Genomic DNA, 25,002 nt, shown 5'->3' on the forward strand with positions numbered 1-25,002 from the left:
TGGAAACTTGTGAAACAACTACTTCAATGCATAAGCAATTCTCCGGGGGCAGGAGATATATACCTGTTTTCTCCTCTTCCCCCTCCTAGCAACAAATTGCAGATAATCCTGCACGCGGATCAGTTTTAGGATCCTTTTCTTATGATTCCCATGTTAACTGTGTTTTTTGTTCTAAGTTGTTACCCTTTGTTCTTCTTGTTCATCATTCGATATACATAGGTCTTTCAGAAGATTCCAGACTGCATATGCTGAAATCATCTCAGACTCATTGCACACTATGGTCTGAACCCGCCATCAAGAACTCTTTATGCACAGTAAGTACCTTCACTGCACAATCATACAACATGCACTACCCAAGCAATGACTGTTACCTGCTTGTCTATTAATGCACTAAGAGATTTTCTCTGTGGGCTAAAGCTTGCAAGCATAGAGCAGACATACTCTGCGTCCAGGAAACTCACTTTCAACTGAATAAAACCCTGCACTGTTCACACAAAAACTATCCGCATATTTTTATGGCCTGTACACCTAACTGTAAAAAAGGAGGTCACAGGTACTATCAAATCCAAACCCTACACGTTGGTTATATTATACTCCCCAAACTCTCACTAACTTTTTTTTATAAAAAAAGGTGCTCAAAAAAGCTAATTCTATAAAACATAGTAAAATCTTAATATGTGGGGACTTCAATTTGGTGTCAGATATATCAATGGACACTACCATGAACAGACCTAGAGGCACAGTATCACTCCAAGCACTACTCCACAATGAGGAACAGTTTGACACATGGAGGTGCCACCACGCCAACGAAAAAGGATTACACCTTTTTTTCGCATAGACATTGCTCATACTCACGAATAGACATGTTCTTGAAAGATAAATGGCTCCTACAACATATAGAAACCGCAAAAATACATGATATAACATGGTCAGACCACGCTGCAATATCTTTGACTATTCTGGAAAAGGGTGCCACCTCTTCACCCCCCATCTGGCGCTGCAACGTAAGATTGTTACAAGAATCCCACACTCACACTAAAATATCACAACATATATAAAAAAAAAAAAAATCATAGACAACAAATAGTTGGTCCAAGATTCTTATGTACTCTGGAATTCTTACAAGGCCTATATTGTAGTGAAGTCATATATATTGGAGTCCGGTTAGATAATTGACATTTAGTTGTTAGTATGATGACTATAAATTATGTTGTTCCGCAGCAACACCCCAGGCTCTCCAGAGAGTGCATGTATTTGACTTCCAATACAGAATAAAGTCCAAATTCCACAGATGATACAAATCCAACAGAGTAATTCAAAGTCCCATCTGACTAGATCAGCTCTAGACCTGTGCCATGCCCAGAGAATACACAGAGAATATTATGATCACTTATAGACCTGTGCCATATTCATACAGAGAATATACAGAGAATATTCACAGTGACAAGACTGACTGAACGCCAGCTTAAATGTCTCAAATATTGGTCTCACACTGGAGGGAGGGGTTCTTCCATGTCAACCAAATGTTTCCCATGAATGAATACCCCTCAAGTCTAATTACCATCAATAAATACTTCCTAGGTAGTCTTGCATAAGATTAACACATCAAAGGGTCTTTAGCTGTCCCTTTGATATGTTAGAATTCAGCTGGCGTGGACAGTTCAACTGAATTCCTGGTCAAAATTGTAATGTAATACAATATATTGTGCCATACATACCTACACATAAATATTAATATTACAACATATATAAGAGGCATACTTATCCAACTAGGGGCTCAGGAAAAATGAAGTCACACACAGAAAATTAATACACTTTTACAGGAAATTCACGATACCGATACTTTAAACAAACAAGCTCCCACACATAACCTTATTCGTAAACTAGCCACACTCAGGGAATCACTGGGGGAACAACTCTACCAGCAATCTGACAAACATTTGCAGCGCTTGAAACGAAATTATTATGCCAACGCCAACGGGGCAGGTAAATATTTAGCTAACAGACTGAAAGCAGCACGCACTAAATCCAGAAAACTATTTCTCCAACATCCCTCAATGCAACACAAAATAGTGGACCCACAAGCTATAGCAGACCAATTTGCTGACTATTAAAGCTCACTATACAACTTTAACCACTTCCATACAGGGCACTTATACACCTTCCCGCCCAGACCAATTTTTAGCTTTCAGCGCTGTTGCACTTTGAATGACAATTGCGCGGTCATACTACACTGTACCCAAACTAAATTTTTATCATTTTGTACCCACAAATATAGCTTTCTTTTGGTGGTATTTGATCACCTCTGGGATATTTATTTTCTGCAAAAAAAAAAAAAAAAATTACAGAAAATTTAGAACATTTTTTTTGTTTCTGTTATAAAACATTGTAAATAAGTACGTTTTCTCCTTCACTGATGGGCACTGATGGTACTGCACTGACGGACACTGATAAGGCGGCACTGATGGGCACCGATGAGGTGGCACTGATGTGGTGGCATTGATGGGCACTAATATGTGGCACTGATGGGCGGCATGGATGGGCACTGATAGGCGGCACGGATAGGTGGCATGGATGGGCTTGGATAGGCGGCACGGATGGGCATGGATAGGTGGCACAGATGGGCACAGATAGGCGGCACGGCTGGGCACGGATAGGCGGCACGGATGGGCACGGATAGGCGGCACGGACGGGCACTTATAGGCGGCATGGATAGGCACTGATAGGCAGCATGGATGGGCACTGATAGGTGGCACGGATGGGCATAGATGGGCACTATTGTATGTGTTGTACTAATGGATGCCAATCAGTGCCAAGCAATGCCTGCCAATCAGTGATGCCCATTGTGGGCACTGATTGGCATCCATTGCGGCACTGATTGGCATCCATTTTTTGTGTCCTCCTCATCCCTGGTGGTCTAGGGTGGCATCCTTTTTTTTATCCCTGGTGGTCTATATGGCCATCCCTGGTGGTCCAGTGGGCATCCCTGGTGGTCCAGTGGGCATCCTCGGGGGGGGGGGGGCTGTGCTGATAATCGATCAGCAAAAAAAAAACCCTGTCACAGGAGCAGCCGATCGGCTCTCCTCTACTCGACAGACGCGAGTGAGGAAAAGCCGATTACCGGCTTTTCCTATTTACATCGTGATCAGCCATGATTGGACACGGCTGATCACGTGGTAAAGAGTCTCCGTGAGAGACTCTTTACCTTGATCGGTGTTGCGGGGTGGCAGACTCACACCCTGCAACAACGATCACCGCGATGCCTGGGGGCACGCAGCGGCTCAGAATCCAGAGGACGTCATATGACGTCCAGTCAGGATTCTACAACCACTTTGCCAACGTCAATATGTCATTGGCGGGCGGCAAGTGGTTAACTCAGATCCCCATACGGCTCAACCATCCACAGACAAAATTCAATCTTTCTTACAGAGATTGAAGCTCCCATCCCTATCAGAGCAGCAATTAGCTAACCTTAATGCCAACATTTAAACCAAGAAATAGAACAAGTCATAGACACGCTTCCAAACGGTAAATCACCAGGGCCGGATGGATTCTCTAATGAATACCTCAAAACGTTTAAAACACATCTTAGCACAGTACATTAAACCAGTTTTTAACAAAGCAGCTGAGACCGCATCCTTCCCCCAGGAGAATTTTAGAGCACACACAGTTACACTGCCTAAACCAGGGAAAGACCCCACTACACCGGCTAACTTTAGACTAAAATCCCTACTAAATTCAGATATCAAAGTGTATGCAAAACTATTGGCCAAATGACTAATGAATGTCATGCCATCAGGGCTCAAGTCCTGCGGGAACGCGTGGGAACGGAGTTCCTGCACTTTTTTAAAAGCAGGAACTCAGTTCCCATTGCAGGACTAAAGCAGCCGAGCCAATCCTTCACTAAGCGGCGATGCCCAGCTCAAGTCACTGTCAGGGGCAGGCGAACCTTAGTAATCCTTTATGTTACTGGCCGCTTCCTGTATATGGATTCATCGGGTAGTGTGCGGGTATTCCGTCACTTCCTCGATGCTGCAATGTCTCCTGGGAGCTTTTGTCATTGTTCCCAGGAGACATTGCGGAGGTCTGCCGCAAGTTATCGCAAAATTTAGAAAGAATTTGCGGCCAGTAACAAAGGATTGCTTAAAAAGAAAAAAAAAAAGGATGCGGTTTAGTAATTATGCATATGAGCGTATCTTTTTTTTTTTGGTGGGGGAGTGGATCTTGGGTGGGAGTTCCCACACTTTTTTCCTCAGGACTTGACCCCTGCATGCCATCACTCATTCAACGCGACCAGATGGGATTTTTGAAGGGGGAGACAAACTTCCGCTGCTACTAGAAGAATTATAAATGTACTACACTGAAATTGTACTACAATGTACTACTGCTGAAATGAATCAAACGCATTCTCTTCTGTTATCTACTGACGCAGAGAAGGCATTCGATAGGGTCCACTGGACGTGTATGCAACCTGTCTTGTCAAAGTCTGGCTTTAAGGCCCCATACACACGAGAGGATTTATCCGTGGATACGGTCCACCGGACCGTTTCCGCGGATAAATCCTCTCGAGGATTTTGATCCGATGGAGTGTACTCACCATCGGATCGAAATCCGCGCCGAAATCCCATCGCGATGACGTGTCGCGCCGTCGCCGCGATGATGACGCGGCGACGTGCGCGACGCTGTCATATAAGGAATTCCACGCATGCGTCGAATCATTACGACGCATGCAGGGGATTGATTCGGACGGATTGATCCGGTGAGTCTGTACAGACCAGCGGATCAATCCGTTGGGATGGATTCAAGCGGATAGATTTAAAAAGCATGTCTTCACATTTTTATCCACTGGAAATCCATCCCAGGGGATAAAAATCCACGGAAACAGATCCGCTGGTCTGTTACTCACCAGGGGATCTATCCGCTGGAGCCGGTCCGCGGATCAATTCCAGCGGATGGATCCTCTCGTGTGTATGGGGCCTAAAGGTCACATTTTAACAGCTATACTAGCGCTCTATTCTTGTCCATCGGCACAGGTGCACTCAGCTGGCTTCCTTTCCCAAGTCTTCAATATAATAAATGGTACCAGACAAGGTTGCCCCTTGTCACCAACCATCTTCAATCCCATGATTGAACCATTAGCGGAAACAATTAGGACTCATCCTCTGATCACTGGATTCCAGTTTGGCTCTAGCACACATATTATTTATCTTTTCACGGATGATGTCATCCTGCTCCTGACCAGTCCAATAAAATCCCTACATCAGGCGCATAAAATTTCAACGGAATTTGGAGAGGTCTCAGAAGTTCAGTAATTCCCTGCTAAGGCAGAATCTCCATGCTCTTAAAGAGGTCTGTGTGGACAGTGAGGCCCCGTACACATGACCGAGTTTCTCGGCAGAATTCAGCCAGAAACTCGGTCGGAGCTGGATTCTGCCGAGAAACTCGGTCGTGTGTACACTTTTCGGCGAGGAAGCAGACGAGGAACTCGTCGGGCCGAAAAGAGAACATGTTCTCTATTTCATCGTTGTTCAATGAGGAAAGTCGGCCTGCCGAGATCCTCGGCGGCTTCCACACTGAACTCGACGAGGAACTCGATGTGTTTGGCACATCGAGTTCCTCGGACGTGTGTACGGGGCCTGAGAGGATCGATGAGTCCCATGGAGACAACACATTGCTCAGAAGTAGCAAAGTTAGATCTGTAGTGGGTGATGTTATCCTTTCTGGGCCAGATTCTCAAAGAGTTACGCCGGCGTATCAGCAGATACGCTGACGTAACTCCGAATCTAAGCCCGTCGTATGTTTAAGTGTATTCTCAAACTGAGATACACTTAAACATGCCTAAGATACGACGGCCTGCATCGAGTCCTTATGCCGATTCACGAACGTACGCTTGCCCGTCGCAGTAAATTTACGCCGTTTCCGTAAGAGATACGCGGCGTAAAGATAAAGCTGCCGCCTAGGTGGCGTAGCCAATGTTAAGTATGGCCGTCGTTCCCACGTCAAAATTTGAAAATTTTACGTCGTCCGTGAATGGGGCTGGACACCATTTACGTTCACTTCGAAACCAATGACGTCCTTGCAATGCACGTTGAGAAAATTTAGGGACGGCACATGCGCAGTACGTTCGGCGCGGGAACCTAATTTAAATGATCCACGCCCCCTACCCGGATCATTTGAACTAGGCGGGCTTGCGCGGGGGGATTTACGCTACGCCGCCACAACTTTACAGGCAAGTGCTTTGTGAATCAAGCACTTGCCCGTAAAACTTGCAGCGGCGTAACGTAAATGCGATACGTTACGCCGCCGCATATCTACGTGAATCTGGCCCTCTATGTCTACCCATAGTGGCGTTTCCTGATTCCCTGGCCAATATTTGATGTGGTCCAGTCTGAATGCCCACAAATAGTCTTGTAGATCTACTAGGCCTGCCCCTTCTGCTTTTCTGTGGGATATAAGATTGTTACGTGTGCACCTGGCTTTTTTCTTTCCCCATATGTACTTCCAGCTCATTGATTAAGGTAACTTTTAGGTATGTGAATTGGTAAGGTACAGAAAACATATAAGATTTGTGGCAGCATCATCATATTGTAGGCTGTTATTCTCCCCATCCATGACATTTCTTTGTTTGACATGCCTCTAAGATGGATTTCCAGTTTGGCAATTAGCTTGGTCATATTAGTTTCAACTAGGACTGAGATGGTTTTGGTTATGGTGATACCTAGGTAAGTGTACAGCAATTGGTTTTGCAATAGACTTTGTATCTTGGAAGGTACCCCAAGATCCAGGTATAGAATTACTTTTTAGGCTTTTCACCACAGTAATGGAAAGAATGGCCCGGATTCACAGAGATCGGGTGCACATTACGCTGCCGTAGCGCAAATAATATACGCTACGCCAACGCAGCGCAGAGAGGCAAGCACGGAATTCACAAAGCCAGTGCTTCCAAAACTGCGCTGGGTTTCTCAGGCGTAAGCGGAAGTGGGCGTGAGCCATGCAAATGAGGCATGACCCCATGCAAATGATTGGCCGAGCACCAGAAAAGTACTTAAAACGAACTGAGCATGCGCTGGGCCGTGGACACATCCCCGTGCGCATGCTCACAACCACGTTAGAACAAATGCCTATGCTATGCCGGATCACTGTGTACGCCGTTAGCGTAACTTACGCCCAGACCCACGTACAACGTAAATTACGCTGGCTTGGGTTTCCTGGTGCAGCCCCTTGCAGGGATGCTGCTGAGTTACACCTCCTTTATGGGGCATAACTTTACGCCAGACGTATGACTTTTTTTTTTTTTTTGAGCTGGTGCTATCTGGTGGTGAGCCGTTGGTATTACAAGTTATTACCACCAGATGTGAGCTGGCGCCATCTGGTGGTGGCCGTTGGTATTACAAGTTAAGCATTACAAGTTAAACAGCAATTCTAATGTCATTTTACACTATTTTCACTGCCATCTTCTTCCCTCTAATTAGAACCCCCACACATTATATATATTTTTTATCCTAACACCCCAGAGAATAAAATGGCGATCGTTGCAATACTTTCTGTTACGCCGTATTTGCGCAGCGGTCTTACAAGCGCACTTTTTTGGGAAAAAATTACATTTTGTTTAATTAAAAAATAAGACAACAGTAAAGTTATCTCCATTTTTTTTTTAATATTATGAAAGATAATGTTACCCTGAGTAAATTCATACCCAACATGTCACGCTTCAAAATTGCGTCCGCTTGTGGAATGCCGACAAACTTTTTTACCCTTTAAAATCTTCATAGGTGACGTTTAAAAAAATCTACAGGTTGCATGTTTTAAGTTACAGAGGAGGTCTAGTGCTAGAATTATTGCTCTCGCTCTACCAATCGCAGCGATACCTCACATGTGTGGTTTGAACACTGTTTACATATGCGGGCGCTACTCACGTATGTGTTCGCTTCTGCGCGCAAGCCCGTCGGGACGGGGTGCGTTTGCTGGCTCCTAGATTCCAAGCAAATTTGTCAAACCCTGCCTTACACCAGTGCTGGTGGTAATAATGCGCTCGCTGACACCAGTGCTGGGGGTTAATAATGTGTTCGCTGACACCAGTACTGTTGTTTTTGAAGTTTGAAAGTTTGCATGCGGCCCCCCATGGCATATGAAAACTTGTCTTGTGGCCCTCAGGTAATTTGAGTTTGAGACCCCTGCTTTACGCGCACTGCATCGGGCTCACGTACGTTCGTGAATTGCCGTATCTCCCTCATTTGCATATTTGAATAGAAAGTCAATGGGAGCGCCAAATGCATCCAGCGTAAATATGCGCCCACTCTACGCCGGCGTAGGCAAGTTACATCGGTGGGATGAAGCCTGTTTTTAGGTGTATCTTAGTTTGTGGGTCCGGCGCACAGATACGACAGCGCATATTTGCACTTACGCGGCGTATCTGGAGATACGTTGGCGCAAGTGCTTTGTGAATCCGGGCCAATGTGGGCAAATAGGAAACCTAATACACATGTTTTGGCATTGCCCAAAAATAAGGAGCTCATGGAAACAAATATTCTGCCTAATCTCCTCCCTAACGGGAATATTAACTCCCCCCACCCCAGAATTGGCAATCCTACACCTAGGCATAAAAAAGTTCCCTCCAGAATATAGACCTGTAATAAGCCATATCCTACTGGAAACGCGAGCACTAATACTGAGCGAGCACACATTTTTGCAAAATAAAAACTACCATAAACCTCCCTAATGTAACCAAAGCGGTCCATAAAAACTACACGTTAGAACGCCTAATAGCAATCAACTCTCTGCAATGTACTAAGTTTGGCAAAAGTTGGTCTATATGGCCTAAAAATTGATATTTTGTTTTTACTCTCGTAGAGATTTACTATGTACTTGATTCTTGACCAAACCTCGCGTCTGACTGTATATCGTGTATATTGAAATACCCTTCTTGATTTGTATACTGTTTTATATGAAAAATTCAATAAAAAATATTGAATCAAAAAAATCCATACCAGACCCTTATCCAAGAACGCAACCTGGCAGGACGCAGGAAAAGAGGGGGGACAAGAGAGCGCCCCCCTACTGAACCATACCAGGCCACAGGTTGTGGGGGTATGCGGGCGGGAGCTTATCGGTGTCTGGAAGCCCCCTTTAACAAGGGGAACGCCAGATTCTGCCCCTCTATGTGAATTGGTAACGGGGTACATTGTACCCCTACCCTTTCACAAAAACCCTGTTGCGTCAGAGGGGGTGGGGTCACCTGTACATATCACTGGGTAACTCTGCTACATTTCCCGTTGCTTCAGCAGGGGCGGGGTCACCCACGCATGTGACGAGTGACCCCGCCCTCCGATATTTAAGAGCTGTCACGGCGGGTGTAGCGGCATTCGGCGGGCGCCTCCCCTGGAGGCGGATCGTGTCTGCATTTTTTTTCTCTGTATCCTCCGCTCGAGAATGGGTTACATCTCTGGATTTTTTTTCTTTTTTTTTTTTTTAATAAAGGACTTGTCCCAAGCTGTCTACTGTGTTTTTTTAAATTATTGACACTTTTTTTGTGAAATGGCATGGAATACAATGTACCCCGTTACCAATTCACATGGGGGGGGCGCGGGATCTGGGGCCTGTCAGGTTGCGTGCTCAGATAAGGGTCTGGTATGCATTTTTGGGGGGAGACAACGCCCTTTTTTTTATTTTGGCATGGGGGTTCCCCTTAAAATTCATACCAGACCTGAAGGGCCTAGTATGGAATTTAGGGGGACCCCCACATAATTTTGTTTTTAATTTTGGTTTGGGGTTCCCCTTAATATTCATTCCAGACCCAGAGGGCTTTGTAATGGACTGGGGGGAAGTCATGACGTTTTTCAATAACTTTTATCTGTATTGCCAGGGACCCGACAATTTATTATAGCTGCGAGTAGTTTTAAATTACTTTTTTTCCTTTAGAAATGTCATTTTGTGCAGGGACTGTTCTAAACATGGGAAAACTGAACCACTTTACAGGCATACTATAGACACCCCCCAGGTATGAAATTTAAAGGAATATTTCACTTTTATTGTCTCACTTTAAGCATTAATAAAATCACGGCTCCCGAAAAAACTGTAGTTTTTTAAAAAAAATATTGCATTGATACATGTCCCCTAGGACAGGACCCAGGTCTCCAAACACTTTTTATGACAATACCATGCATATAAGCCTTTAAAATTAGCACTTTTGATTTCTCCCATAGACTTTTAAAGGCTTTCGAATTTGCCGGGAACACCCCAATTTGTTCGCTATTTGGCGAACAGGCAAACACCTGATGTTTGAGTCGAACTTACATTCAACTCAAACATCGTGCTCATCCCTAGCCCCGTAAATAGACGTGAGCCGGTCAGGAACATGGCATGTGTAAATATATATATTCATATATTCATATATATATTCATATTCATATATTCATATATAGTGGCATTGACCTCACCCTATATGGATAGTCCTATTGGCCCCCTCTTCTTTTCTTGGCTCTTTGGTTCGGGGACCTTAGATCCAATTACTCTATAGTCTATATGGATACCTGTTATGGTAATTTACATAAACTTTATTATAAGTCATAAAAGGTATCTTTTACATAATTGGCCTTTTGGTGCGTAGGTAAGCACACCCTTGTCTAGTCCATTACAGTGGGAGAGAAATGCAGTGCCTCCTCCTCCTTTCAGTCCCGCCCACACTATCTCGGTGTGCTGTATCTGAAGAGAGGGGATGTGTGTTCAGGAAATATGAAAATCAGCAGCATGTGTGTGAATGATGCCTGAGATTCTAGCCTGGACCGTGGGTAAGTGTGTGCACTGCAGACTGCAGTACACTGTAATCACTGAACTGCATTATCTCCATCCCTTCTCTCCCCCATCTGTCTCCCTCCCCCTCTCCTGTTTTTTCAAGACATTCACAATTTACTTTCTGTAACGGTCACCACAGTTTACGATATTCCATTCCATCGCCCCACGACAGCTTATCCGACAGTCCGACAGACATCAGACACCACCCATTTCATTTCCCAGAATAACAGAGACAACACAAGCACTGGTACTGGTTCCAAAATGAAGGAATTAATCCTTTAATGGTAACTTAGCTTTCTTATATACAGTACAAGCATGTTACAGTTAATCACAGGGACAAAGACACACTCCACCCACACATCACACAATGGGGGGCTTCATACACATTCTTTTAGATAATGACATTCCGATGAGTTAATTACTACTCATTACCCAGACGGTCTGGCTCCGCATTTAGAGGGGTTAATTACTACAGCTTGACAAGTCACATTCCACATCTTAACAGTGTCATTAGCATACACAATGAACAGGTCTTAGGAGCAGACCTAATTAGCACAATGGACACAAAACAGTATTAGTATCACACAATGGAATGTCTAGGTGCAGACTCAATTAACATCTCAAAAGCATGTGTCCCCACATTGAATGAAAACACTCTATTGACCTGTCGGAGTCAGACTTTAACAACTTGTAATATTTCAAGATATCTTGCAAAACATGAATTATCAGTAATGTCCCATCCCATGTAATTTATCATTATCATTTCTCAGTCACCCTATGCCCAAAAGGGGCACAGGATGACCCTAGACCCACGAGTCATTAGTGATGCTGGCACAGGACTATCCCCCATCCTTCAAAAGTCTCTGGGTGTCACGGGCCATTCTGTTACACTTTCACTTTCAGTTAGGCAGGTAATATACAGTGCAAATTTCTTTCCTACATCCACAGATTGCAGGAAAGAAACGTGCATGATTCCACCATCAACACAGACAGTGCTGACAGGGAAATATCCCTCCTGCCCAGCAATTGTATTCTCCCGACAAACAGTGATTATCACTAGTGGCTATACAGCAACCACTAGTGATAATCATAAGAGAATCTGCTCATTAATGGTTCAAATCTCAGCCAGTTCCAGCTGAACCAGCTGAGATTTAAACTGTCTATGGCTGGTCTTAGCTCTTAGGCAGCCCATACATTGATCCCTTTTTTTCATTCAACTATTAGGTTGAATGAAAAAAAAAAAGAAATGATCCAATTCCCCCATCTACACATTATAGGTGGATGGGGGAATCCTGCCAGTGTGGACCAGTGCTGGAAAAAACAGAGTTGCTGTCCTGTCCCGGCTATTCACAGCACTGGTCTCTGTCTCCATGGCAGCGGCGGCAGCACATTGGAACCCATAGCTGGTTACTTTATGGGGCTGATGTACAGGAGGGCCAGCACAATTTGTTGTTAGAGATGGGCTGGGCATGTTCAAAAATCCATATGCCAGAGCCTGTCAGGAAGCCCACACTGCACAGAGCTAATCACAGGCAGTGAGACATTTCCCGGCCCGCAGCGTCACAGATCAGGAAATGTCTCACTGGCTGTGATTAACACTATGGAGTGTGGGCTTCCTGGCGGGATCGGGCATGTGGGATTTCAAACACACCCGAGCCCATCTCTATTGGTTGTAGACAGTTGAGCTCCCTGCAGGTTGCTTAGCAGCAGTGGAGCCTTCTCTGACATGCTGATAGTGATGCAATCCAGGTGATGCTCCCAGTCAAATCCTAGTGTTAAATATCAGAGATTTTATTGATCAAAGCCCACACTTTACAGGCATAGAGCCCACATGGCTGCGAATCATACGTTTGATTTTATATATATATAATATATATATATATATGTGGTTGTACTGTTGATGCTAATAAATACTGTATTTATTAGATCTGACTGGGAGCATTACCTGGATCACATCCCGATCAGCATGTCAACAGAGAAGGTTATACAGCATTACTGCTGCTAGGTGACCAGCTGGGGGCTCAGCTCTCTATAACCAATAGTGCCAGCCTTCCCCTGCATGCACCCATAATGTCACCAGCCCTTGGTCCTAATGGACTGCCGCCGCTGCCAAGGAGAAAGATGCCAGACCAGCGCTGTCAATAGCAGGGACAGGACAGCTGGGGAACCCCACAGTGGCAGAACACCAGGCCCCGGTGGCAAGACAACCCTTATATTTTCTTGGTGTGCTGGTGACATATATCTCTTGTTTTCTTCCACCCTGGGGGGCCCCAGTATAGTAGGAAGGGAGCTTACTGCAGAACATGTAAAAGGGCCCATTGTGGGATTGTAGTAAAGGACCCCAGGAGATATATGTATATAATTGCATTTTATAGTTGGCCCCCTACTTTTGTCCCTGTCCCCCCATGTGCCCCCTAAATATGAATGCTGGAGACGCCACTGCCGCCAGAGCCCGCAATTGCGGGCACGCATGCGCACAGGTGCGAGCACGCTTGCACACGTACAAGCCTAATTTCTTTTGCCGCCAGACAGCCCATTTAAAGGGAGTCTGGGCTCTTGTGCTTTGCTGACTGATCTTAAGCTGTGTTCCTGAATCTTGCTCTGATCCTGTGTGTCCTCCCAGTATTTAGACCCGGCTTGCTCTTGACCTTGGCTCTGTGTTCTGTTCCTGTACTGATGCCCATCCCTGACCTGGTCCGTTCCTGACTCTGGCTCTGTCTATGATTTGTTACCTCACTGCCCGCTTGCTGACGAACCTGGCTATCCCTGAGACCTTGCTCCTGTCTATGTTCCTGGTTGCTGTTAACTCTCGGTTACCTGCCTGGCTGTTACCTGTTCCCGCTCAGTATTGTTTTTAAAATGTTTATTAACAAAAATAATACACTAGGGTACTCACATAGCTGTGATAAAATCAGGCATGTAAATAGGAAAGTGGGTTCGCTGACGTCACCTCCGGTACCTCTTGGTGGACTCTTTGGGCCAATATGTGTGCAAAATGTGACAAAAAATGTAAGTGTCTGTTCACCAATGCTAGAGAACTGCCAAGCAAAATAGGTGAGTTGGAAGCTTTGGTGCACAAAGAGAACAATGATTTAATTGGTATTGCTGAATCTTGGCTTCATTCTTCACATAATTGGGCTATTAATATTCCTGGCTATGCTTTCTTTTGGAAAGACAGAGTAAAACGGAAGGATGGCGGTGTCTGTCTCTATGGGAGAAGTGATCTCAAAGCGAGTGTGAATGAGGACCTAGTTGATGGAGAGTGTGATGGGGCTGAAGCATTATGGATAGAACTGCACATGAGTGTGTGTACTACAAAGGTTATCATTGGAGTTTGTTATAGACCTCTCAGTGTTAATGAGGAGGTGGAGACTTGCACAGATAGAAAGGGCTGCAAGGTCTGGGAGGGTGAAAAGAATGGTGGCTTTTACCTACCTGTAAATTGACTGTAGTAATGACACAGTTAAAGGGCAAACATGTATAAACCCATTACAAGACAATTTTATGGTCCAGTTCATTGAGCCCCCGACTAGGCATGATGCTCTGCTCGACCTGGTAATCTCAAAACTAGGGTTGCCACCTCATCCCTTTAAAAAGGAACACATCTGAATTACACAGGTTCTGTGGCTGATTAAGGTGGTAATTAAACTCACTCGGTGCCTTATCTGCATTAAATTAGCCTCAGAACCTGTGTAATTCAGATGTGTTCCTTTTTAAAGGGATGAGGTGGCAACCCTACTCAAAACATGGAGAGCTCATTGCTAATGTTCATATAAAAGAACATCTGGGTAGAAGTGACCATAAAATTATTTAATTTAATGTTAGCTGTAAGCAACAAACATACTGGTAAGATTAAAAATTTACCTTTTAAGAGAGCACATTTTCCAAGAATGAGGACTGCTATCCAAGACTTAGACTGGAAGGGAAAATTGGCATTGATAAACACAGAACAGAAATGGGAATTCTTCAAAAAGACTGTACAGTGGAACCTCGGATTACGAGCATAATCCGTTCCAGGAGAATGCTCGTAATCCAAAGTACTCGTATATCAAAGCGAGTTTCTCCATTGAAGTCAATGGGAACTAAAATAATTTGTTCCGCATTGACTTCAATGGCATCCAATACCACATGTGGCCAGAGGTGGGGGGCACCAGAGAGCCTCGGAAACACATGGAAAGGCCCGAGGACAGCTCAGCTGACCTTGGCAAACCTCAGGAAGGCTCGGGAACTGAGTATTTCCGAGTCATTCTGAGCATTTCTGAACATTTCCGAACAGCGCCAATCGGCTCCGCTCAGCTCCAGTGCACCCCACCTCAGGCCAAACATGGTACTGCACACCGCTTTGGCTTGAATCCTGCTCGTTTTGCGAGACAACACTAGCAAACTCATGCTCGTTTTGCGAAACGCTTGTTAACCGCGTTCCTCGCAATCCCAGGTTCCACTGTATGTGAACTCTAAAAATAAAACCAAATGTGACTCACGGACAACGTTTGAAAAGCTATAAATAACAAGAAAATTGTTTTTTTTTTTAAATATAAAAATGAAGGAACACTATCATTGTTTAAATGTTGCAAATAATATAACAGAATATGTAAAATGAAAATCAAGGCCTCAAAAATCCAAAATGAACGACAGATTGCAAAAGATAGTAGGACAAAGCCCAAAACAATTCTTCAAATATATTAATAGTAAAAAGGACAGGTCTGAGCTTGTTGATCCTTTACAAAATAATCTAGAGTGGGTGAGTGGGGACAGACAGACAACAGAAGACAAATATATGAAATACCTTTTTCAGCTCTGTGTATACAAATGGGCATAAGGGAGCTTGTGGCCATAATACGGATGGTATTGACACAGCCCCACATTTTTAAAGAGCCCAACGGTGAATAAAGCACTGGGTCCAGATGGCATACACCCACAAATTCTTAGGCCCCATACACACGGGAGGATTTATCCGCGGATACGGTCCAGCGGATCGTTTCCGCGGATAAATCCTCTCGAGGATTTCAGCAGATTTTAATGCGATGGAGTGTACTCACCATCGCATTGAAATCCGCGCCGAAATCCTCTGGCGATGACGTGTCGCGCCGTCGCCGCGATTATGACGCGGCGACGTGCGCGACGCTGTCATATAAGGAATTCCACGCATGCGTCGAATCATTACGACGCATGCGGGGGATCCCTTCGGACGGATGGATCCGGTGAGTCTATACAGACCAGCGGATCCATCCGTTGGGATGGATTCCAGCAGATGGATTTGCTTGGCATGTCAGCAAATATTCGATCTGCTGGAATCCATCCCAGGGGAGAAATATCCGCGGAAACAGATCCGCTGGAGTGTACACACCATAGGATCTATCCGCTGAAACCCATTTGCTGGGATTTTTCAGCGGATGGATTCTATCGTGTGTACGGGGCCTTAAAGTGATTGTAAAGTCTTGTTTTTTTTTCTATAAAAAAATAACAAACATGTTATAATTACCTGCTCTGTTGCAGTGGATTTCCACAGAGTAGCCCAGATCATCCTCCTCTCGGGTCCCTCTTCTATGCTCCTGACCCCTCCCTCCTGTTGAGTGCCCCCACAGAAAGCAGCTCCCTGTGTCTATTTAGACATGGAGCCCTGGCCTGGCCCCGTTCCTTCTCTCTCCCGATTGACATTGATTGACAACAGTGGGAGCCAATGGCGCTGCTGCTGTGTCTTAGTCAATCAGAAGGGAGAGTCTCGAATGGCCGAGACACTCATGGACATCGCTGGACAGAGATGGGGCTCAGGAAAGTATTAGGGGGGCTGAGGGGGGCTACTGCACACACAAGGCTTTTTATTTTAATGCAATGAATGCATTAAGATAAAAAACCTTCAGACTTTACTACCCCTTTAACCACTTAAGGGCCGCCTCCTGCACATTTACATCGGCAGAATGGCACGGCTGGGCACATGCATGTACAGGTACGTCCTGTGCTAGTACCTAGCCGTGGGTCGCGGGAGGGGAAATGACAATGGTCCCAAAAATGTGTCAAAATTGTCCGAAGTGTCTGCCATAATGTTGCAGTCTTGATAAAAATCGCTGATCGCCGCCATTAGTAGTAAAAAAAAAAAGAAAAATAATAAAAATGCAATAAAACTATCCCCTATTTTGTAAACGCTATAAATTGTGCGCAAACCAACCAATAAACGCTTATTGCGATTTTTTTACCAAAAATAGGTAGAAGAATACGTATTGGCCTAAACTGAGGAAAAAAAAGGTTTTTTATATATTTTTTGGGGATATTTATTATAGCAAAAAGTAAAAAATATTGCATTTTTTTCAAAATTGTCGCTCTATTTTTGTTTATAGCACAAAAAATAAAAGCCGCAGAGGTGTTTAAATACCACCAAAAGAAAGCTCTATTTGTGGGAAAAAAAGGATGCCAATTTTGTTTGGGAGCCACGTCGCACGACCGCGCAATTGTCTGTTAAAGCGATGCAGTGCCGAATCGCAAAACCTGGCTGGGTCCTTTAGCTGCATTTTGGTTTTGGTCTTAAGTAGGGATGAGCCGAACATACCCGGGTTCGGTTCGCACCAGAACGTTCGAACAGACCGCGGGTTCGCGCGAACATTTAGAACCCCATTGAAGTCTATGGGACTCGAACGTTCGAATTAAAAAACGCTCATTTTAAAGACCAATATTCAATTTAATGTTGGAAAACATCTTTCAGAACCTGGGTCTTGCCCCAGGGAACATGTATCAATGGAAAAAAAAGTTTTAAAAATGGACGTTTTTTTCTGGAGCAGCGGTTTTAATGACGCTTAAAGTGAAAAAAAAAATTGAAAAAATCCTTTAAATATCACACCTGCTGGGTGTCTATAGTAGTGGTGGCACGTGTTCAGGGCTGGTGCAAGGATTTTTGACACCCTAGGTGAAACCTTATTTTGCTGCCCCCTTGGCTCCTCCCCTGACCCCACCCCCTTTGTGCTTGCCCTGACCTTTTTAATGGCTGCTCAAAAACAAAATAAAAATACCTTCAAATTTGCTGCTTTCTCCACAAACCAAACTTCTCCTGCAATCCTCACTCCCAGCACCCTGCCATTCCTGCTCCCAGCAATCCTCACTTCCAGCACCCTGCCATCCTGCTCCCAGCAATCCTCACTTCCAGCACCATGCCATCCTGCTCCCAGCAATCCTCACTTCCAGCACCCTGCCATTCCTGCTCCCAGCAATCCTCACTTCCAGCACCCTGCCATTCCTGCTCCCAGCAATCCTCACTTCCAGCACCCTGCCATCCTGCTCCCAGCAATCCTCACTTCCAGCACCCTGCCATCCTGCTCCCAGCAATCCTCACTTCCAGCACCCTGCCATTCCTGCTCCCAGCAATCCTCACTTCCAGCACCCTGCCATTCCTGCTCCCAGCAATCCTCACTTCCAGCACGATGCCATCCTGCTCCCAGCAATCCTCACTTCCAGCACCCTGCCATTCCTGCTCCCAGCAATCCTCACTTCCAGCACCCTGCCATTCCTGCTCCCAGCAATCCTCACTTCCAGCACCCTGCCATTCCTGCTCCCAGCAATCCTCACTTCCAGCACTCTGCCATTCCTGCTCCCAGCAATCCTCACTTCCAGCACCCTGCCATTCCTGCTCCCAGCAATCCTCACTTCCAGCACCCTGCCATTCCTGCTCCCAGCAATCCTCACTTCCAGCACCCTGCCATCCTGCTCCCAGCAATCCTCACTTCCAGCACCATGCCATCCTGCTCCCAGCAATCCTCACTCCCAGCACCCTGCCATCCCACCTCCCAATATCCTGCCATCACTTAGCCCAGCCTGCCACCTCTGTGACATGTGACAGCTAATGCATTTAGGTGCTATTAAACAGCACACACGCAGTTACAGCGACTGTGTTTATGTGCAATTAAATAGCCCACGCGCATTAACAGCGACTGCGTTTAGGTGCAAATAAATAGCACACGTGCAGTTACAGCAAATGCGTTTAGTTGCTATTAAACAGCACTTGTGCAGTCACACCAACTGCATTTAGGTGCTATTAAACAGCAAACGTGCAGTCAGACCAACTACGTTTAGGTGCTATTAAACAGCAAACTTGCAGTCAGACCAACTACGTTTAGGTGCTATTAAACAGCAAACGTGCAGTGGCACCAACTGCGTTCAGGTGCTATGTAACAGCACACGCGCAGTGACACCAACTGCGTTTAGGTGCTATTAAACAGCAAACGTGCAGTGACACCAACTGCGTTTAGGTGCTATTAAACAGCAAACGTGCAGTGACACCAACTGCGTTCGGGTGCTATGTAACAGCAAACGTGCAGTGACACCAACTTCTTTAAGGTGCTATGTAACAGCACACGCGCAGTGACACCAACTGCGTTCAGGTGCTATGTAACAGCACACGCGCAGTGACACCAACTGCGTTTAGGTGCTATTAAACAGCACACGCGCAGTGACACCAACTGCGTTTAGGTGCTATTAAACAGCACATGCGCAGTGACACCAACTGCGTTTAGGTGCTATTAAACAGCACACACGCAGTGACACCTACTGCGTTCAGGTGCTATTGAACAGCACACGCGCAGTGACACCAACTGCGTTTAGGTGCTATTAAACAGCAAATTCGCAGTAAGAGAGACTGCGTTTCTGTGCAATTCAATAGCCCACTTGCATTAACAGCGACTGCGTTTCTGTGCAAATAAATAACACACGTGCAGTAACAGGTAATGCGTGTGTGTGCAATTAAATAGCACACGTCCACTAACACGGAGTACTATGTTTAAGCTAAACCGTAATGCAGGCAATACAACACGTTAGAGCACTGCATCAAGCACAATCTCCTGCCTGACACATACTAATAGCAGATCTAGCTATGCTATACAGTTTATAAATATATTTACAACTCCTAGGGATGTGAATATATTCTCTACAAACTGTAAATTTAACTATACTGACTAGCCTTCCTGCTCTATCTATCTATCTATCTATCTATCTATCTATCTATCTATCTATCTATCTATCTATCTATCTATCTATCTATCTATCTATCTATCTATCTAGTAGAAAAGACACTGGCCCAGATTCAAAGAGATTTGCTCTTTTTTTGCGGAGGCACAGGGCAACGATTTTGCCCTGCTCCCCCGCAAATTTTCGCCTCTGCCCTCGATTCACGGAGCAGTAGCTCCGTAAATTGCGAGGGCGCGCCGGCAAAATTGCCTGGCGTAAGCGCACGCAATGTAAATGATCCCGGGGCGGGAATCATTTAAATTAGGCGCGTTCCCGCGCAGGTCTTAAAGCGCATGCTCCGTCTGGAAACTTTCCCGACGTGCATTGCGGCAAATGACGTCGCAAGGACGTCATTTGCTTCAAAGTGAACGTGAATGGCGTCCAGCGCCATTCACGATTCACTTACGCAAACGACGTAAAATTCGAACGTCGCAACGCGGGAACGTCGGGTATCCTTAGCATTGGCTGCGCCTGCTATTAGCAGGAGCAGCCTTACGCTAAGCACGCCGTACGGAAATGACGTAACTTGCGTACGCAGGGCCCGCGCAACAATTGTAAATCGGTGTTAGTATGCAATTTGCATACTATACGCTGATCACAATGGGAGCGCCCCCTAGCGGTCAACGCAAGAATGCAGCCTAAAATCTGTGTGGCATAAGAGCCTTATGCCACGCAGATTTTAGGCTGCAGTCGGCGTTACGATGTTCCTGAATCAGGAGCATTCGTAACGCCGGAGCAAGTAAGCAATTGCGCTGCGTAACCTATGGTTACTCAGGCGCAATTGCTTCTTGAATCTGGGCCACTGTGTTTCTATCTATCTCTCTCTCTCTCTCTCTAACTGTCTGACTGCTCTTGTCTGTAACAAAGCCGGAACACACTACACGAGACCGCCTTGCAGGCTGCCTTTTATAGTGTGTGGCGTGTACTAAACCCCCTGAGCCATAATTGGCCAAAGCCACCCTGGCTTTGGCCAATTATGGCTCTTTGTTTTTTGAGCGCTGTGTTTGGCCAAGCATGCGGGACATACAGCATGCTTGGCCAATCATCAGCGCTCAACGCCGCAGTGAATTACGGGACGTTTTGCGTCACTCGAATTTGGCGCGAACGACCCGTTTTGTTTTCGAATTTCGACGAACGATCGAACGACCGATGTTCGAGTCGAACATACGTTCATATCGAAGGCGAAGATCATCCCTAGTCTTAAGTGGTAAAAAGAATTAAGCTCTGTCATTTCAAAGCCATTGTTTTTACTTTTTAGGGACTCTTTAAAGGAACACTAAAGGCAGAATTTTTTTTGAGTAAAATAACAAACATGTTATACTCACAAAAAAAATAGGCGCTCAACCCCAAGCGTTGTCAGTGCAAACACAAAGGGTGCATAAACATAAATCAAAACTGTAAATGGTGATGAAAAACCATACACAAATAGAGTATATCAATGTACACCCTGTGCCGAATGGGTAAAAAAACAATAAGTGGAAAAAATTTAGTCCCAATCAATATACGAATACATTTGGCAATTGATAATTGGAATATTGAAAGTCCCAAAGGAAACCATATGAACCGGAAAATTCCTGACAGCCAGGCGCTTCCAAGCAATAGTTCATTAATTGTTGCAAATTTTAACCCGACATCTTGAGGCAACTTGAATTTTTACATGTTATACTTACTGTACCTTCACTGTGCAGCTCGTTTTGCACAGAGTGTCCCCGAACCCTGTCTTCTGGGGTCTCTCGGCGGCTGTCTCGGCTCCTCCTCGCAAGAGCTTTCCACCTTCATGCGAGCTCCCTCGTATGGTGGAAAGCTCTTGAGAGCGCGCTCCCGTGATACAGCAGTGCCCATAGCCGCTGACTGTATCACTCAGCCCCGCGCCATTGGATGTGATTGACAGCAGCACCAGCCAATGGCTGCGCTGCTATCAATCCGTCCAACCCAGCCAATCAACGGCCAGGCTGGGAACCAAACAGAGGTAAGTAAAACAAATATTTTAAGCAACAGACAGATTCATGAAAGACAGAAGTTTCCAGACAAATCTGATTTATTTTATGAGGAAGTAAGTAAAACCTTAGACAAAGGAGCTGCTGTGGACGTAGTATACTTAGATTTTGCAAAAGCATTTGACACAGTTCCCCACACATGGCTAATATGTAAGGTAAAGTCTACAGGCCTGGGAAAATCCGGTGTAAATGGATAGAAAACTGGCTAAAAGAGTATTAGTTAATGATTCATACACTAAATGGTCTAAAGTTATCGGTGGTGTACCCCAAGATTTAGTGTTGGGACTCTTACTTTTGAATATATTTATAAATGATATTGGGTCTGGGATTAAAAGTACAATTCCAGTTTAAGTGGGTAACTTGTGCCAAATGAGGTTTAATGTTGATAAATGTAAAGTTATAAACTTAGGGGCTAGGAATATGCATACATCATACATACTAGGGTGAGTACAACTGGGGGTATCAATGGTGGAGAAGGATCTGGGTGTTCTGGTATATCATAAGCTTAATAATAGCATGCAATGCCAAAAGCCAAGCTGCGGTTTCCAAAGCAAGCAAAACCATTTCTTGTATTACGAGAGAGAGATCATTTTACCTCTGTACAAATCATTAATACCTCATCTGGAATATGCAGTTCAGTTTTGGGAACCAGTTCACAAAAAGGATATCGGGGAACTGGAGAAAGTGTAGAGAAGGGCAACCAAACTGAGAAGAGGCACAGAGGAGCTCAGCTATGAGGAAAGATCAGAGGAACTGAATTTATTCTCTCTTGGAAAGAGGAAAATAAAGTGGATGTAAACCCGCCACCTACTCAGTATACACAAATGGCACAGTATTAATGTGTATATACACGTGCAATCCTCATGCATGTATCCCTACCTTGCAAATGTCACAGGAATATATTATTCTCTTCTGTTAAAAATTAACCCCTTTTGGCACCAGATATAGTCATATATTTATTAAACTTTAACCATTTCCTCCAAATGGTATAGTATACCTCTAAAGAGTATTCTTCAGTATGTATTGTTTCTTCATTAGATCTCAGCCAGTCAACCTTTACTACATATTCCCTCATAGTCAGGGATTCTGGTGTTTGCCATAGTCTCAGTATCAAAACTGCCGTTTTTTCTGTGCCATGAAACAAGCATCTCCATGGCTCTACTTGGATATGTTGGATATGTTCTCCTGTAAATTATTATTATTATTATTATTTTTTAGGTACTTATATAGCGCTGTCAATTTACGCAGCGCTTTACATATAGATTGTATATTCACATTGGTCCCTACCCTCAAGGAGCTTACAATCTAAGGTCCCTAACTCAATTTCATATACTAAGGCAAATTTTAGACAGAAGCCAATTAACCTACCAGCATGTCTTTGGAGTTCCCTGGCTAAAATTAAAAGGTCACTGACCTGGAAAGTGTATGCAGATCATGGCAGTCTGAGTAAAGTCAAAATGTCTGACTGTTCTAAGTTAGGGACTCAGATGTTGTGAAGCAACTGTATTAGTAGGACATTGGGGAACTAGCAATTTCAGAAAGGAAGGTCAGCAATTGCAATTTCTTTTAAAGGAAAGGTATAGAAAATAGAGAGCTGAGAAAAATCAAAACAAAAACTCAAATATGTGAAAACATGTCACGCTTTGTAGTTTGTTGTCAGGACACCTATACGTACATATAAAAGTTATAAATGGTTCGGATGTCTTAACTGCAATTTATTATCTGTACTCCCTTTAATGCAATTTAAAGGTAAAAGTCCTGCAGAAATCACATGAAGCTTGCTTTTTAGTGTTCAGAAGCTCCTCTGATGTAGTTTTGCTTTGTTACTGGGGCCTGACTACCCATGATATTGGCAAACTGTACTACCATTTCACTGGCCAATGAGACTACCAGTTGCTGTAGCTTGTCTATGAAATCCAGAAACTCCAGGCCCCAGTAAGAAAGTACAGCTAAATCAGAGGCAGGCACAGAGAACGCACTTCTGACTTATATAGGTAATAGCACTTATCTTGTGGTACCTGCTTTAGAAAAAACTTTATTTTTAATTTTTTTTATCAAGTTTAAAACGGGTTGCAGGTTAACTTTAATGTAAAGCATTCAATGAAAAACAGCAGAAGATGGACTTGGTTGGCACAGTTCATACACTACATCGGATTTTGCCATCGTAAAATGATGATCTTATTTTTCAGGTCGGAAATAGCATTTCTTCCACAATTCTTGTTGAATATCTTATTCTTCTGGCATGTAAAATCTATACATTTAGGCCTCGTACACACCACCGGATCTATCCGCTGGAATTGATCCGCGGATCAGTTCCAGCGGATAAATCCGGTCGTCTGTACGGCCTAGCGGATATTTATCCGCGGACATTTCTCGGTCCGATCGATTTCAAGCGGACATAAATTTCTAAGCATGCTAAGAAATGTATTCGCTTGAATCGGGTCCAGCGGATTGATCCGGTGGTCTGTACAGACTCACCGTATCAATCCGTCCGCTCCCCTCCCTCGCATGCGTCGTAATGATTCGACGCATGCGTGGAAGTACTTACCTTCCAGCGTCGCGCACGTCGCCGCGTCATGATCGCGGCGACGGCGCAACACGTCACCGCGGATGAATTCCGTGCGGATTTTGATCCGATGGTGAGTACAAGCCATCGGATCCAAATCCGGAAGAGGAATCTCCGCTGGAAACGGTCCGGCGGACCGTTTCCAGCGGAGATCCCCTCATGTGTACGGGGCCTAAGGCAAAAATAGCAGCTGATATGCCGGGAATGATCCAGTTACTCCACCAACTGGATTCTGATTCATTAGTAGTAATAAAGGTTTCTGTAGGCTTTTGAATTTTGGATCGGTCAGCTGGATGAAGTTCTCCTATAATAAACTCTTTTGACATATTCCTGGCATCTGTGGAATGACCAATGTCTTCAAAGGTCTCTGTTGCATCCCCTCCAGCTTGTTCTTGTAGCACCTCTTCTCCACCTGGATGCTCCTCCAGGAACTTGGTGACATTGTACACTTTGAAGTGGAGGATAATCCAGGTGATATAACTATGATTGGGTTTCTGTATCTCTTCCAGGGTGTAGTACTGGACTTTCTGCTCCTTGTCAGCCATGATGTATCTGAGACACTGCTACTGATTCCTCCAGCACTCTGCTCTGCTCATATATAGATTACCCTAATGATATCCTCTCAATAAGGCTGTATTTTTTATACTTTCCCACCACAAA

The 25,002-nt window shown here is 44.7% G+C and overlaps 1 protein-coding gene across 1 annotated transcript; it reads right to left on the bottom strand.

Moving 5' to 3' along the window:
• Positions 1-10,437: 10,437 nt before the first annotated feature.
• Positions 10,438-24,930, bottom strand: LOC120916804 (cytochrome b5-like). Its single transcript, XM_040327741.1, has 3 exons — positions 24,510-24,930; positions 14,656-14,707; positions 10,438-10,529 (listed from the first exon to the last, which is right to left on the bottom strand). The coding sequence occupies exons 1-3, from the start codon at positions 24,885-24,887 to the stop codon at positions 10,438-10,440; spliced, it is 522 nt and encodes a 173-aa protein (XP_040183675.1). The 5' UTR covers positions 24,888-24,930.
• Positions 24,931-25,002: the final 72 nt, after the last annotated feature.

This window comes from Rana temporaria, chromosome 11 (assembly GCF_905171775.1).
Source record: "Rana temporaria chromosome 11, aRanTem1.1, whole genome shotgun sequence".
Taxonomy (NCBI): Eukaryota; Metazoa; Chordata; class Amphibia; order Anura; family Ranidae; genus Rana; species Rana temporaria.